The sequence below is a fragment of the Geotrypetes seraphini genome, chromosome 14 (genome assembly GCF_902459505.1).
Source record: "Geotrypetes seraphini chromosome 14, aGeoSer1.1, whole genome shotgun sequence".
Taxonomy (NCBI): domain Eukaryota; kingdom Metazoa; phylum Chordata; class Amphibia; order Gymnophiona; family Dermophiidae; genus Geotrypetes; species Geotrypetes seraphini.
In genome coordinates, this window is record NC_047097.1 from 17,222,946 (window position 1) to 17,236,227 (window position 13,282).

Below are 13,282 nucleotides of genomic sequence, written 5' to 3' on the forward strand. Positions count from 1 at the left end.
GCTGTAGCTTCAACCACCGCACCACACACTCCTTCATGTGCTAACGCTATTTTCTCCTAAAGCCTTACCATCCTGTAAATGTTTTTATGGGATCTTGTCTTTCCATCTTGTTGGATGAATTTGGAAAAAGGTTTTAATAATGCTACTGTTAGTTAATGTTTTATTGTGTTTGTTCTGTCAAAACATGTTTTAGTATTTTTAATATGGATGAATGTAATTTTGTAAACTGCATAGTTTTTATGCGGTATATAAATTTTTAAATAAATAAAAGAAAAAAGCCTGAGGAAAATGAGCTAAAAGAGCCCTTTGATGGTTCAGTCTTTTATGAACATGTCTAAATACATCCGGTTCTCCCCATTGGTGTAGTTTATCTGCTTCAGAGGGGCAAAGGGAAGGAAGCCTTATGAACAGTGGGGGGGGGAGGTGAGGGGGGGAATAGGACCAATTCAGCATTTGGGGTGGGCCAATGGGTTACAATTTTATAAACGCTTTTCTTAATCAATATGCAAATAGAGGCTTTTTCATTGCCCCTGATTCCTTCCCAAGACCCTCCTCCCATAAATCAAATTTATGTTTCTTGAACTTATGTCCTACTGAGAAACCTATTCAGAATTAAGATAGGACCGTTTAATTTTTCCAGGGTCACCCATACATTTTCAAGTCTTCCAGGTCATTAAAAGGCGTCATGTAGGCAGTTAAATTAGGGAAATCCCTTTTCTTCAAATTCACTGAGCTTTGGAACAACCTCCCTGCCCCGCTGCGGAACCTAGGCTCATTCCAATTATTTCGAAAGCATCTGAAAACCTGGCTTTTCTTCAAAACGTAAAGCTATCTATTTAAAATATAAAGCTAGCTATCCTCTTCATAACCTCTAATTTCTTATTATGTCCTTCCTTCATTTATTGAATTTACCTGTAAACCGTGTCGAGCTCTATCTTTATGGAGATGATGCGGTATACAAACTTAAGGTTTAGTTTAGTTTAGTTTCTCTTCTTCTCTTTTTTTTTTCTCTCTCTCTCTCTCTCTTCCTCTTTCTCTCTCTCTTCCTCTCTTTTTTCTCTTTCTCTCTCTCTCTTCCTCTCTCTTCTCTCTCTCTTTTCTCTCTCTCTCTTTCTTTTTTCTCTCTTTTTCTTTCTCTTTCTTTTCTTTCTCTCTTTTTGTTCCATTCTCATTAAAGGTGTCATATATGCAGTTAAATTAGGGAAATCCCTTTTCTTCAAATTCACTGAGCTTTGGAACAACCTCCCTGCCCCGCTGCAGAACCTAGGCTTATTCCAATTATTCCGAAAGCTTCTGAAAACCTGGCTTTTCTCCAAAACGTAAAGCTATCTATTTAAAACGTAAAGCTAGCTATCCTCTTCATAACCTCTAATTTCTTATGTCCTTCCCCCATTTATTGAATTTACCTTTAAACCGTTCCGAGTTCCATCTTCATGGAGATGATGCAGTATACAAACTTAAGGTTTAGTTTAGTCTAGTTATCCTGTAACCCCAAGATTCACCCACAGTTCTCCCTCTTGTCAATCCCGAACGATTATATCTGCTGTTTCTCTTCTGCCCACGTTCACTCTGTTTGGGTGAATGCCTGTCTAATAATTTTCCAAAAGTTTTGCTTCCTTAAAACAAACTGGTGATTATGATAGACCCCCTTCGAAATAAACACAAATATAATTTCCCTGTGATGAGTACCTGAGACATTTTATGTGACGTTCACTGCAGTGACCCCTAGGCTGCCCTGCTGGCCCCCTGACATCCCATATCATATGAGGAAAGGCTAAAGAGATTAGGGCTCTTCAGCTTGGAAAAGAGACAGCTGAGGGAGATATGATCGAAGTCTACAAAATTCTGAGTGGTAAAGTATGAAAGTGACTCAGTGTTTTACTCTTTTGAAAACTAGGAAGACCAAGGGACACTCAGTGAAGTTACATGGTAATACTTTTAAAACAAATAGGAGGAAATATTTTTTTCACTCGACAAATAGTTAAGCTCTAGGATCTGCTACCAAAGGATGTGGTAACAGCGGTTAGCACAGCAGGTTAACAAAAAAGGGAGAACAACAGTCCAGAATTATAAGAGTAATGTAATAGAGCTTAAAAACAAAATTATTATTGTTTCCATTACAAATAATGTTGAGAACAAATACAATTTCAATTCTTTAAGAAAATGAATATAAGAAGGACATGGTTTGATATCTCATAGGGTCATGTTCCAAAGTTTTGCTATTTGAAATGGAGTAGAGTTTTCAAGAGCACTTTTCAATTTAGCACCTTTAAAGGATGGACATTATTAGAACATGAGATATTTTATGATGTCTATTCTTGTGTAATATGTTATACTTTTATAATTTTATAATCTGTATATTGTAATTCGCCGATTGTCCAGCTCTCTTCAGTGTGAACCGCCTAGAAGGGTGTCAGGTCAAAAGCGCGCCGGAACAAAGGCGCGTGTAGACAATTGAGCGCAGCGCGGAGGCGCGCGCCGTAGAAAATTAGTTTTTATGGCTCCGACGGGGGGGGCATGGGGGGAACCCCCTCACTTTACTTAATAGAGATTGTGCCGCGTTATGGGGGCGTTGTGGTGGGTGGGGGGGTTGTAACCTCCCACATTTTACTGAAAACTTCACTTTTTCCCTGTTTTTAGGGAAAAAGTTAAGTTTACAGTAAAATGTGGAGGGTTACAACCCCCCAAACCCCCCCACAACGCTGGCGCGATCTCTATTAAGTAAACTGGGGGGGGCTCCCCAACAAAACCCCCCGTCGGAGCCCCTAAAAACTGTAATTTTCTTTGGCGCGCACCTCCATCTTGCGCTCAGATGTAGGCACGCGCCCTTGTCTTCGCCGAGTTGTCTATGAACCCCTAGAAGTTGTCTGATTATGGTGGTATAGAAAAATAAAGTTATGTTATGTGTCTTGAGTTTATAAACACGTGAATCTCTGCAGAGTTAAGCGAGTACACTAGCACCTAATCTTGGTTCCCATGCCACGTTTTGGGCGCCAGACTTGTGTCTGCTGCAAATGCAAATGCCCAAGTGAAGGCAATCGAGCTGGTGTTCTCTAAGCGAAGCGAATGTGATTTGTATACCAACGAAAAGTGATCAGGTATTCTAGATGTTTCCCGCTCTGTCCTGTCAGGCATACAATCTAACTCGGTGTACCTGGGACAATCGAGGGTTAAATGACTAGCACAGGGTCACGAGGAGTGATGCTGGGATTGAACCCAAAATGCCAGGGTGCTGAAGCAGCAGGTCTAACGACCAGGCCACTCTTCCACTATACACATAACTTTTCAGAACACCCCTGACACGTCCAGGCCCTTCCCATGGCCACACCCCCTTCATAGGACACTCCAAGTGTTAGGTGCCTTGCCTTATAGAATAGGATACCAGCACTTATGGACTTAAAAGTACTAGCAGGGCAACTAAATTCCCAGTATTAATTACTTGAACTTAAATAAATACTATTCTGTAAGGGTGCACAGAAATAGCATGGGGGTCTTTTTATTAAGGTACGCTAATAACTTAGCACGCACTAAATACTAAGATGCCCATAGGATATAATGGATGCCTTAGCACAGGGGTGTCCAACCTGCGGCCCTGGTCGAAGGTGATGCAGTGTTTTCCTCTGCTGCCCCCGGGTGTTTACCGTCTTGCTGCAGCGTTTGCGCGGCCCCAGAAACATTTTTTTCGGCCAATGCTTCCCAGGGAAGCCAAAAGGTTGGACACCCCTGCCTTGGCATTTAGCGTACCTTAAAAAAAGGACCCCGTAGTGCGTTAAAGCAAGGGGATGTGGTCAAAGCAGCACAGTTGAGAAGGAAGGAAATTGTAAAGCTCAAATCTAGAGTTTGGGCCAGAAATGCCGCGTTCTTTTTGAAATGTCCCTGTAAGTGCTTGGTCGGTTATACGAGAATTAAGCATATCTTTGTTGACTTTCTACAATTGGATAATTTCTTACAAGGATATGCTATTTCATAAGTTTTTCTTCTGTATGTTTTGGATTGATGATAATAATTTGGGCCTAGAAGATGTGATTTATGGCACTCTCAAGGTGTTTTAGTTTGATTTCCTCCCCTTATTGTGATTGTATAATTACATCGATTTCATTAAAATGTCTTTTGTTCTTTGTTATTCTGGGCCCTAGACTTAAGTCCACCTGGTACTGTCCTTAGGTTTCAACTACTGGAGTCGCCGTTGAAGCTCACTCCAGTCTATCCAAACCATCTCATTTGCGCAATTCAGACCGTGAACGTCTGCCCATTCTAATTAGTGATCCTCTGTGTTCATCCCACAGTTTTGTTGGGGGTTGTTTTTTTTTTTTTTTTAGTTTTCCTCTCCACCACCTCCCTTGGGAGGGCAATCCAGGCATCCACCATCCTCTCCATGAAAAAGAATTTCCTCCTAAGTCTACCACCCCTCAAACTCAATTTATGTCCTCTGGTTTTATCAATTTCCCACATTTAATAATAATAATTTTATTCTTTTATACCGCCATAACCAAAAGTTCTAGGCGGTTTACACGAAAAAGAGCTGGACAATCAGCGAAATACAATAATACAGTAAAAAATGCAAATATTTGTAAAATAGAATTTCAATAATAAAGCTCACCAAGTAATAAACTTATCGAACAAAGTGGTCTTAATTAATTTCAGAAAACTGCAATAGGATAACAGCTTTCTGAATACATTTACCTAACCAAGATTGTTGCCTACCAGCTTGAAATGCTAAGGTCCTATCTAAGAAGGTCTTATATCTACACCCATTAATTTTTGGATAAGCAAATACACTTCTCCCTCGTCATTCGTGGGGGATACGGGCAGAGCCGGACCGCGAATGGTGAAAAACCGCGATTATTTGGCTCTGATCCACCCCCACCTCCCTGCCGCCTTCCCAGCCTTACCTGGTGGTCTAGAGGGCTTTTGGGACAGGAGCGATCTTCTTACGCTCCTGCCCCGTGCAGATCACCATAAGGAAATGGCTGTAGGGAGTTCCCGTCGTAGTCTCAAGGAAGATCGCTCCTGCCCCGAAAGCCCTCTAGACCACCAGGTAAGGCCGGGAAAGCGGCAGGGAGGAAAAAAATATGGGTTATTTTAAAATTAAGACTGCTTTTTTTAATTTTCCCCCTCCCCAGAAAAAATTGCGATTATATGAAACCGCAAATGGGGAGGGGGAAGTGTAAGTAGAAGTCAATGGATTGTGACAATCCACCTTCCCTGCTCTTCAGGTTATCATACAAAGACTTTGCCTTTCCTCATATCATCACAGAGTCTACCGGAATTCTCTTCTTGTAGCAATCCTGCACCCACAGAAATGTTGCAGCTTCCATACATCACCGCATTGTATCCGCGCGCACGCAAAAGCCCTCCGGACCCCTGGACATGGCCTCCGAAAGGAGGACATGTCTGGGGAAAATCCGAACATCTGGAAACCCTAGATAGGGAGTCAGTGAAGTGATTTGAGGAGAGGAATAACCTGGGTGTAATGAGGTTGGCAGAAGTCGTGCAGCTGAGTTTTCCACAGAGTCTAGTGGGGAGAAGCAGCTCAGCGGGAGACCTCTTAAAAGTACATTGAAGTCGTCTAAGCATGAGGGTATGAGCAAGGGTCTGGATAGTGTGCTCAGAGAGGAAGGGGTAAATTTTGGTGGTGATGTAGAGTAGAGAGTTGCACGGGGACAGAAATCCCATCCATTCCCGCAAGGAATTCCTTTCATCCCCGCCTGTCACCATAAAAAGCAGCAATTCCTTCTGACAGGATCATCAATTCCAGTTTCTTTTGTGTTTGTGCTGCTGTTTTCCTTGTGGAATCTCTTTGGTGGAACCCTTTTTTTGTTTTCTGTTCAGGTAATTAACTTATAAACCCCCTCTTTTACTAAGGCTGATGTGTCCATTATATTATATGGATGAACCCTGCTTCCAAAGCCTTCCATCCCGTGGAAGTCTCGTGGGCCAGAGGGGTGTCCCCGTGGGAGTCCCATGGGTTAGGGGGGGATTCCCGTGGGACCCCTGCAATCCCCGTTCCTATGCAGACCTCTAATGTAGAGATGGAAGTGTCAGGCTTTAGCAGTCTGTTGGATATGTGTAGAAAATTCAGTCTCATTCAAGCACTAGGGGGAAGTGTGGTCTTGAAGATCATATTTGGTCTGAGCTAAAAACAGCTTCCTTCCTTACCACTTGGCCCAGGCCTTATCCAAACTGAAAAATATCAGTTCTTCAAACCTACCTTTTTAAAACAAAAAAATCTACAATAGAAATACATTACTCCCGCGATATTCGCAGGGGTTCCGTTCCAGGAACCCCCGCAAATCTTGAAAAACCGCGAATATGGTTTTTTCATGAGGGAGACTGAAGAGGGCAGCGGGAGAGCAGCCGGAGCGCCAGTGAGTGCAGGAAATCACTCACGGTATGCTCCGACCGCCTCTTCCTGCACTAAGTCGAGCCTTATCCAATCAGGAGCTGCGTGTCAAAGCAGCTCCTGATTGGATAAGGCCCAACTTAGTGCAGGAAGAGGAGGTCGGAGCATACCGCGAGTGATTTCCTGCACTCGCCGGTGCTCCGGCTGCTCTCCCGCTACCCTCTCCTTGTCGGCAGCTCGCGATCGGAAAATACCGCGAATGACTGGGACCATGAACCGCCGACCGCGAACCACCGGGGGAACACTGTATTAATTTTTCCTTTTTTTTTTTTTTTACAGTTATGATATTCAATTATCTTTCGAACCTAATACAATACAAGTCCATACATCTGGAAGCCACAAAACCAGACCGCCTGAGAATCCAGACTCTTGAGGAGGGGGTAAGAGAGAGAGAGAGAGGGGATGCTAGATCTTTCTCAGTGAATGTTACAAAGAGGAAAAAAATGAGCATTCAAAAACAAAATTTACATTAAAATACCTAGGTTTTGCATCTATGAGACAAACTTGGTTTTAACAGCGGAAGCTGGAGCGGCCCGCTTCCCCCATGCATACCATTTCAACCTTAATTACCAATCCCACCCGCACACCAATGAGACACATAGACCTGAGTGGAAAAAACCTGGCCGCAGCCCTGTTTATTGAAAAACATATTTAAATACAATTTACATATAGTAAACCACATATATTAAACATCCTTAACTAACATTTTACCTGATTAAACCGCCACAATGGAACCCACCATTGTGACCCCTGATCCCGAGCTACCGACATAGATGAAAATGGCCCCCGACCCTGCCGTCTAAGCAAGAGTCCGAGGGGTGGCATGTCCCCACATGCCCCATTGTCCAGGGTCATCCGACCCACCGGCACGGCTCCCAGCCGGCCTACCACTCATCCCATGATGAGACCAGCCGCCAGTAGCTCGGGATACCGCCAAATAGAAACCCCCACTACCTCACACAGAACTAACGGGTGGGAGGGCGGGAAAGCTGCCTCGGAGGACCGGAAACCGTTACGGTCCTCCGAGCATTCAGCTTATATACCCCCCCACCCACGCAACCCTGCGGCCCCAATTTGACCTATAGGAGGTCCATCCCACGGTGGGAAAGACCTCCTCCCTTCTTTAAAATTTTACCTGCCTACCCACCTCCTCCTGTCTATCTTCCCGACGGACGGCAACGCGGGCCACCAGCTCCGCGTTAGAGCCGCCCGTCGAGACAGGCTCTCGGGCTTTTTATTCTTGTTGCATAGGATTTTTTGGACCCCAGTTCGTTTGCAAAAGTTAGACAGCTCAAAATCTAATAGATGCTGGCACTGTCATGTTAACATAGGGACTTTGGATCATCTGTTATTCTTTTGTCCATTGATACATAATCCTTGGAAGCCAATTTGGGGACAAATTAATCTCATAGTTGAGTCATCAATTTCCTTAAATTATGAAGCAATAATTTAACATAGTAACATAGTAGATGACGGCAGATAAAGACCCGAATAGTCCATCCAGTCTGCCCAACCTGATTCAATTTAAATTTTTTTAATTTTTTCTTCTTAGCTATTTCTGGGCAAGAATCCAAAGCTTTACCCGGTACTGTGCTTGGGTTCCAACTGCCGAAATCTCTGTTAAGACTTACTCCAGCCCATCTACACCCTCTCAGCCATTGAAGCTCTCCCCTGCCCATCCTCCACCAAACGGCCATACTCAGACACAGACCGTGCAAGTCTGCCCAGTAACTGGCCTAGTTCAATATTTAATATTATTTTCTGATTCTAAATCTTCTGTGTTCATCCCACGCTTCTTTGAACTCAGTCACAGTTTTACTCTCCACCACCTCTCTCGGGAGCGCATTCCAGGCATCCACCACCCTCTCCGTAAAGTAGAATTTCCTAACATTGCCCCTGAATCTACCACCCCTCAACCTCAAATTATGTCCTCTGGTTTTACCATTTTCCTTTCTCTGGAAAAGATTTTGTTCTACGTTAATACCCTTCAAGTATTTGAACGTCTGAATTTGTGGTACTTTATTGCATATCAAACCTTCTTTAGATAGACATAAAAGCCGTCTTTTCTTGATTATGATGGGAATTGCCATCCAGATGGTTACGCGTAACTGGAAAAATTACGACAGACTTAATTACACATTTTGGTGGGCAAATTTATAAGTATGAGAGAATGAATGCGGAATGTTTGGGGTTTAGTAATACATTGAAGAAAGTGGGAAGGTTATTGTATTTTTGGAATTATATTTATAAATATATATTTTTAAATAATTACCAGTTAAAGGAAAAGGGGGAGAAAATGATATGTTTTAAAATATTTGTATGTTTAAAGTGCATTTTCTGATTTGATTGTAATAATTTATTGTAGTGCACCGTTATTTAAAAATCAATAAAGAATTAAAAACAAAACAAAACCCAAACCCTAGGTTTTCTGTGATGCTTCTGACATGGTCGAATTTAACAAGGCATAATATTTAAGTTTGGTGAAAGGGGGTGGTGCATTGGCAGGCTAAGGCATGCCAAAAGGTGGCACCCAGCATTGTATCATTTACATGCCCAAATGCCATTTTTTCTTTAGTTGGAACCCAGCCGTGACGCAGATTGTGAAACATGCATGTTGGCATGGGGTTTGGTATTTAAGATGCATAAAAAGATCATGAGCACTTTATATATGTATTGAGCAAGATATTTAAGAAGTGATTATGCTATTATATTATTGGTAAGCCGGTGAGGAAGCTTGCAGTCTTTTTTTTCATCGGGTAACGATTCCCGTAAAACAAGCCGCTTCTGAAGCTCCATGCAATGATTAAAAACAAAAAACTTGATATGTCTAACACTATATGAGTTTTTGGAGAGGATGATTGGCGTTTGTTGAGCTGAGCGCTGGCATTTTACACCAGGTTTTGGCTGGTTTGGATTCTGAAGGAATCGGCTCTTAAGCGCCATTTTGTAAAGGATGCGCATCCCAGAATGCCCTTCATGGAATAGTGCTTGCCTGACACTGATTTTTCAGCACCATTTGTAGAATTCCCCTAAAGTGTCTGTCATTTAATTAATGATAAATCTGTTGTGGGGAGGTCTAGTAGTGGGGGAGGGGTGGGAGTGGCACAGAGAGAACTTGGCAAGTCACATATTCGAGGGCAAAATAATTACCAATATGCCAGCCGAAATCCATAAGATAAGAGAGTGCCATGGACTGATTGCTGATGATGTATCCAGAAACTGTAGAGATAAATGGACAGTTTTCTATTCGGATGTGTTTATTTTTAAACAGACATAAAAGTGAGAGTTGGCTCTCAGCAGTATGTTTCTATGTGTGTTCAGGAAGTGGGTTTACAGTAGGCAAGTGCCAATGGGTAGGCAGCCCCCTCCCCCAATACCTGTACAAGTTGTCTGTTTTGAATCTAGCTAAGGCTCTGGCATGTCTGAACAAATCACAAAGGTGACAAAGGGGAGAGGGGGACACCTGGCTGCCCACTTACCTCGGGGGGAACCAGTAAACATGCTGTACATCTGCCACTGCACATGTGTAAAACATAAGCGTGTCTGTGCCATCTGGTAATCGTATTTATTACAAGAACATAAAGCAAAACCATCTCCAAGAGTCTATATACATGCAGAAGATTCCTGAGCTGGTAGATGGATTCAAATTAGTCCATTAGACAAATGTCCCGACTAGGATCCAAGTTTCGGCATATCTAAAATGCCTTCCTCAGGGGACACTGATGTTTAAAACACTGCAAAACGATATCAGCGATAAGCCAGAGCCGTGTCAATGACATCTTATGGACTAATTTGATTCCATCTACCAGCTCAGGAATCTTCGGGAAGGGGTAAAACGCGGACCTCACGGACCTGACGTACCTCGCGGATCTAAACCCGTACGGCCTTAAAAATCTGAGGTCCATGTTGGTCCGTGTCCGTGGCGCTTGTAGTTTCTGTCGCTGACAGACCTTAATGAGATTTTAGTGCTGACGGATCTGTCTCAGCAAAGGGAGGGAAAAGTGGTAGGATCCGTCAGCGCTAAAATCTCTTCCATGTCTGTCAGAGCCAGAGACTAGTGCTGGAGCGGCAGAGCAGAAGTCAAGAGAGTGGGGAAAAGAAGTCTCTAAACTCCAGCACTAGTCTCTGGCTCTGACAGACCTGGAAGAGATTTTAGCGCTGACGGATCCTACCACTTTTCCCTCCCTTTGCTGAGACGGATCCGTCAGCGCTAAAATCTCATCAAGGTCTGTCAGCGACAGAAACTACAATCGCCACAGACACGGACTGACACGGACCTCAGATTTTTAAGGCCGTACGGGTTTAGATCTGTGAGGTCCGTCGGGTCCGTGAGGTCCGCGTTTTACCCCTTCCCGGAATCTTCTGATGTATATAGACTCTTGGAGATGGTTTTGCTTTATGTTCTCATAATAAATACGATTACCAGGTGGCATAGACATCTCACTTGCCTTTATTTTGTTGGTCTCTCATACTTTAAGGCAAGGTACCTTCTCTCTTCTTTGGTACTAAAACATAAACATGGCCATCTTGTGTGGAGCTGGAGGAGATGCGAGTAAGTCATGTGTCTACCGTGGCTCTCTGTGCTCCGTCTTCACCGTTCCTGGAATGAATTTCCAGGTCCCAAGACTAGGGTCGTCAAACTAGAAGAAGCTTTCATGACCAAGCTTTCTTCAGCCGCTCACGCTCTTTGCTCTTCTCTCTCTTTCTCTGCAGATTTCCACCGAGTGATAAAGATGAGTCTTGGGGTCATGCCGTCGGCGTCTTCTCTCCGTCAGTGTACGCGGATGCTCTGGCCAGGGGCTCAGCTCGGCAGCTCCTGTAGGCTGCACATAAGCAGCAGCCCTTATGCAAAGGACTACTACGAGGTGGTGGTGGTAGGAGGTGGATCAGCTGGAATTACAATGGGCGCTCGCATGAAGAGGAAAGTGGGAGCGGAAAACGTGGTTATCGTTGAACCCAGCGAGGTAATAGTCGACACAGCACAGCGGGCCTATGCCTCCCATAGGAGGTGTGAAATGCCAAGAAGATGCCAGCAAGTTCTCTGTGGAACAAGTTCTATAACGCACTGTCACCCTCATCTTGATGAAGCAGCAGCTGACTTCACTGCTTGACTTCTGTAATTTGGCATGAGATCAGAGTATGTGGAGATGGCAAGCTCTGTCGGAGAAATTTCTGGAGCACCAGAGAAAGTAAATAAAACCCCAAAGCACTGTAAACCAAAGGGGAATAATTGCAATCATCAAGGACCACAACCTAGTCAGGTTTTCAAGATTTCCACAATGAATATACATGAGTGATTTGCATGTACTGCTTTCATGGTATGCAAATAGATCTCATGCATATTCATTAGGGCAATCTTGAAAACCCGACTGGGTTGTGATCCTTGAGGACCTCGATTGCCTACCTCTGTTTTAAACCTTGCCAACAAGAAAAGTCAGCTAGGCTAAATTATTCCTCATGAGTCACATGGAGATAAAAACTCTTCATTTAAAGAAAAATGGCTCTAAGCTTTTGAGGCACTTTAGCAGTGCTTTTCAACTCGGACCCGAATTACCCCCTTGTCAGTCAGGTTTTCAGGATATCCACTTTGAATATCCATAAACTTGATTTGCATACACTGCCTCCTTTATATGCAAGTTTCTTTCACGCATATTCATAGTGGATGTACTGAAACTTGACTAGGGTGGACTCTGGGACCAAGTTGAGAAACACTGCTTTAGCAAAATGCAAAGCCAAGCCATAGAGTATATCTGATCCTGCAAGCTGTCAGAGATAGAGGGGAGTATGTAGGAGAGGAAGAGGGTTTCAGCAAGGCTTAGGAAGGAGAGGCTTCTAACTTCAGCCACCAGGTGGCAAAAAAACCCCTGTGTATTGGAAAGTCCTATCTCTTTTTTAAAGCTATGAAATGCAACATTGTAGCACTAAGTCCTGTCTCTTTTTGAAAGCTATGAAATGCCACATTGTAGCACTAAGTCCTGTCTCTTTTTGAAAGCTATGAAATGCCACATTGTAGCACTAAGTCCTGTCTCTTTTTGAAAGCTATGAAATGCCACATTGTAGCACTAAGTCCTGTCTCTTTTTGAAAGCTATGAAATGCCACGTTGTAGCACTAAGTCCTGTCTCTTTTTGAAAGCTATGAAATGCCACGTTGTAGCACTAAGTCCTGTCTCTTTTTGAAAGCTATGAAATGCCACGTTGTAGCACTAAGTCCTGTCTCTTTTTGAAAGCTATGAAATGCCACGTTGTAGCACTAAGTCCTGTCTCTTTTTTAAAGCTATGAAATGCCACGTTGTAGCACTAAGTCCTGCCTCTTTTTTAAAGCTATGAAATGCCACGTTGTAGCACTAAGTCCTGTCTCTTTTTTAAAGCTATGAAATGCCACGTTGTAGCACTAAGTCCTGTCTCTTTTTTAAAGCTATGAAATGCCACGTTGTAGCACTAAGTCCTGTCTCTTTTTTAAAGCTATGAAATGCCACGTTGTAGCACTAAGTCCTGTCTCTTTTTTAAAGCTATGAAATGCCACGTTGTAGCATTAAGTCCTGCCTCTTTTTTAAAGCTATGAAATGCCACGTTGTAGCACTAAGTCCTGCCTCTTTTTTAAAGCTATGAAATGCCACGTTGTAGCACTAAGTCCTGCCTCTTTTTTAAAGCTATGAAATGCCACGTTGTAGCACTAAGTCCTGCCTCTTTTTTAAAGCTATGAAATGCCACGTTGTAGCACTAAGTCCTGCCTCTTTTTTAAAGCTATGAAATGCCACGTTGTAGCACTAAGTCCTGTCTCTTTTTTAAAGCTATGAAATGCCACGTTGTAGCACTAAGTCCTGTCTCTTTTTTAAAGCTATGAAAGGCCACGTTGTAGCACTAAGTCCTGTCTCTTTT

The 13,282-nt window shown here is 43.2% G+C and overlaps 1 protein-coding gene across 5 annotated transcripts in view; it reads left to right on the forward strand.

Annotated features, from left to right (window-relative positions):
* SQOR (sulfide quinone oxidoreductase) overlaps window positions 1-13,282 on the forward strand; it is a 59,892-nt gene that overhangs the window by 6,859 nt on the left and 39,751 nt on the right. For 2 of the 5 annotated variants that reach the window (XM_033920874.1, XM_033920869.1), the window contains exons 2-3: window positions 6,683-6,783; window positions 11,117-11,367. In XM_033920874.1, coding sequence (XP_033776765.1) covers window positions 11,137-11,367 — 231 coding nt within the window. In that variant the 5' untranslated portion in view covers window positions 6,683-6,783; window positions 11,117-11,136. The remainder of the gene's footprint in view (window positions 1-6,682; window positions 6,784-11,116; window positions 11,368-13,282) is intronic. The other 3 variants (XM_033920871.1, XM_033920872.1, XM_033920873.1) reach the window with 2 other exon arrangements.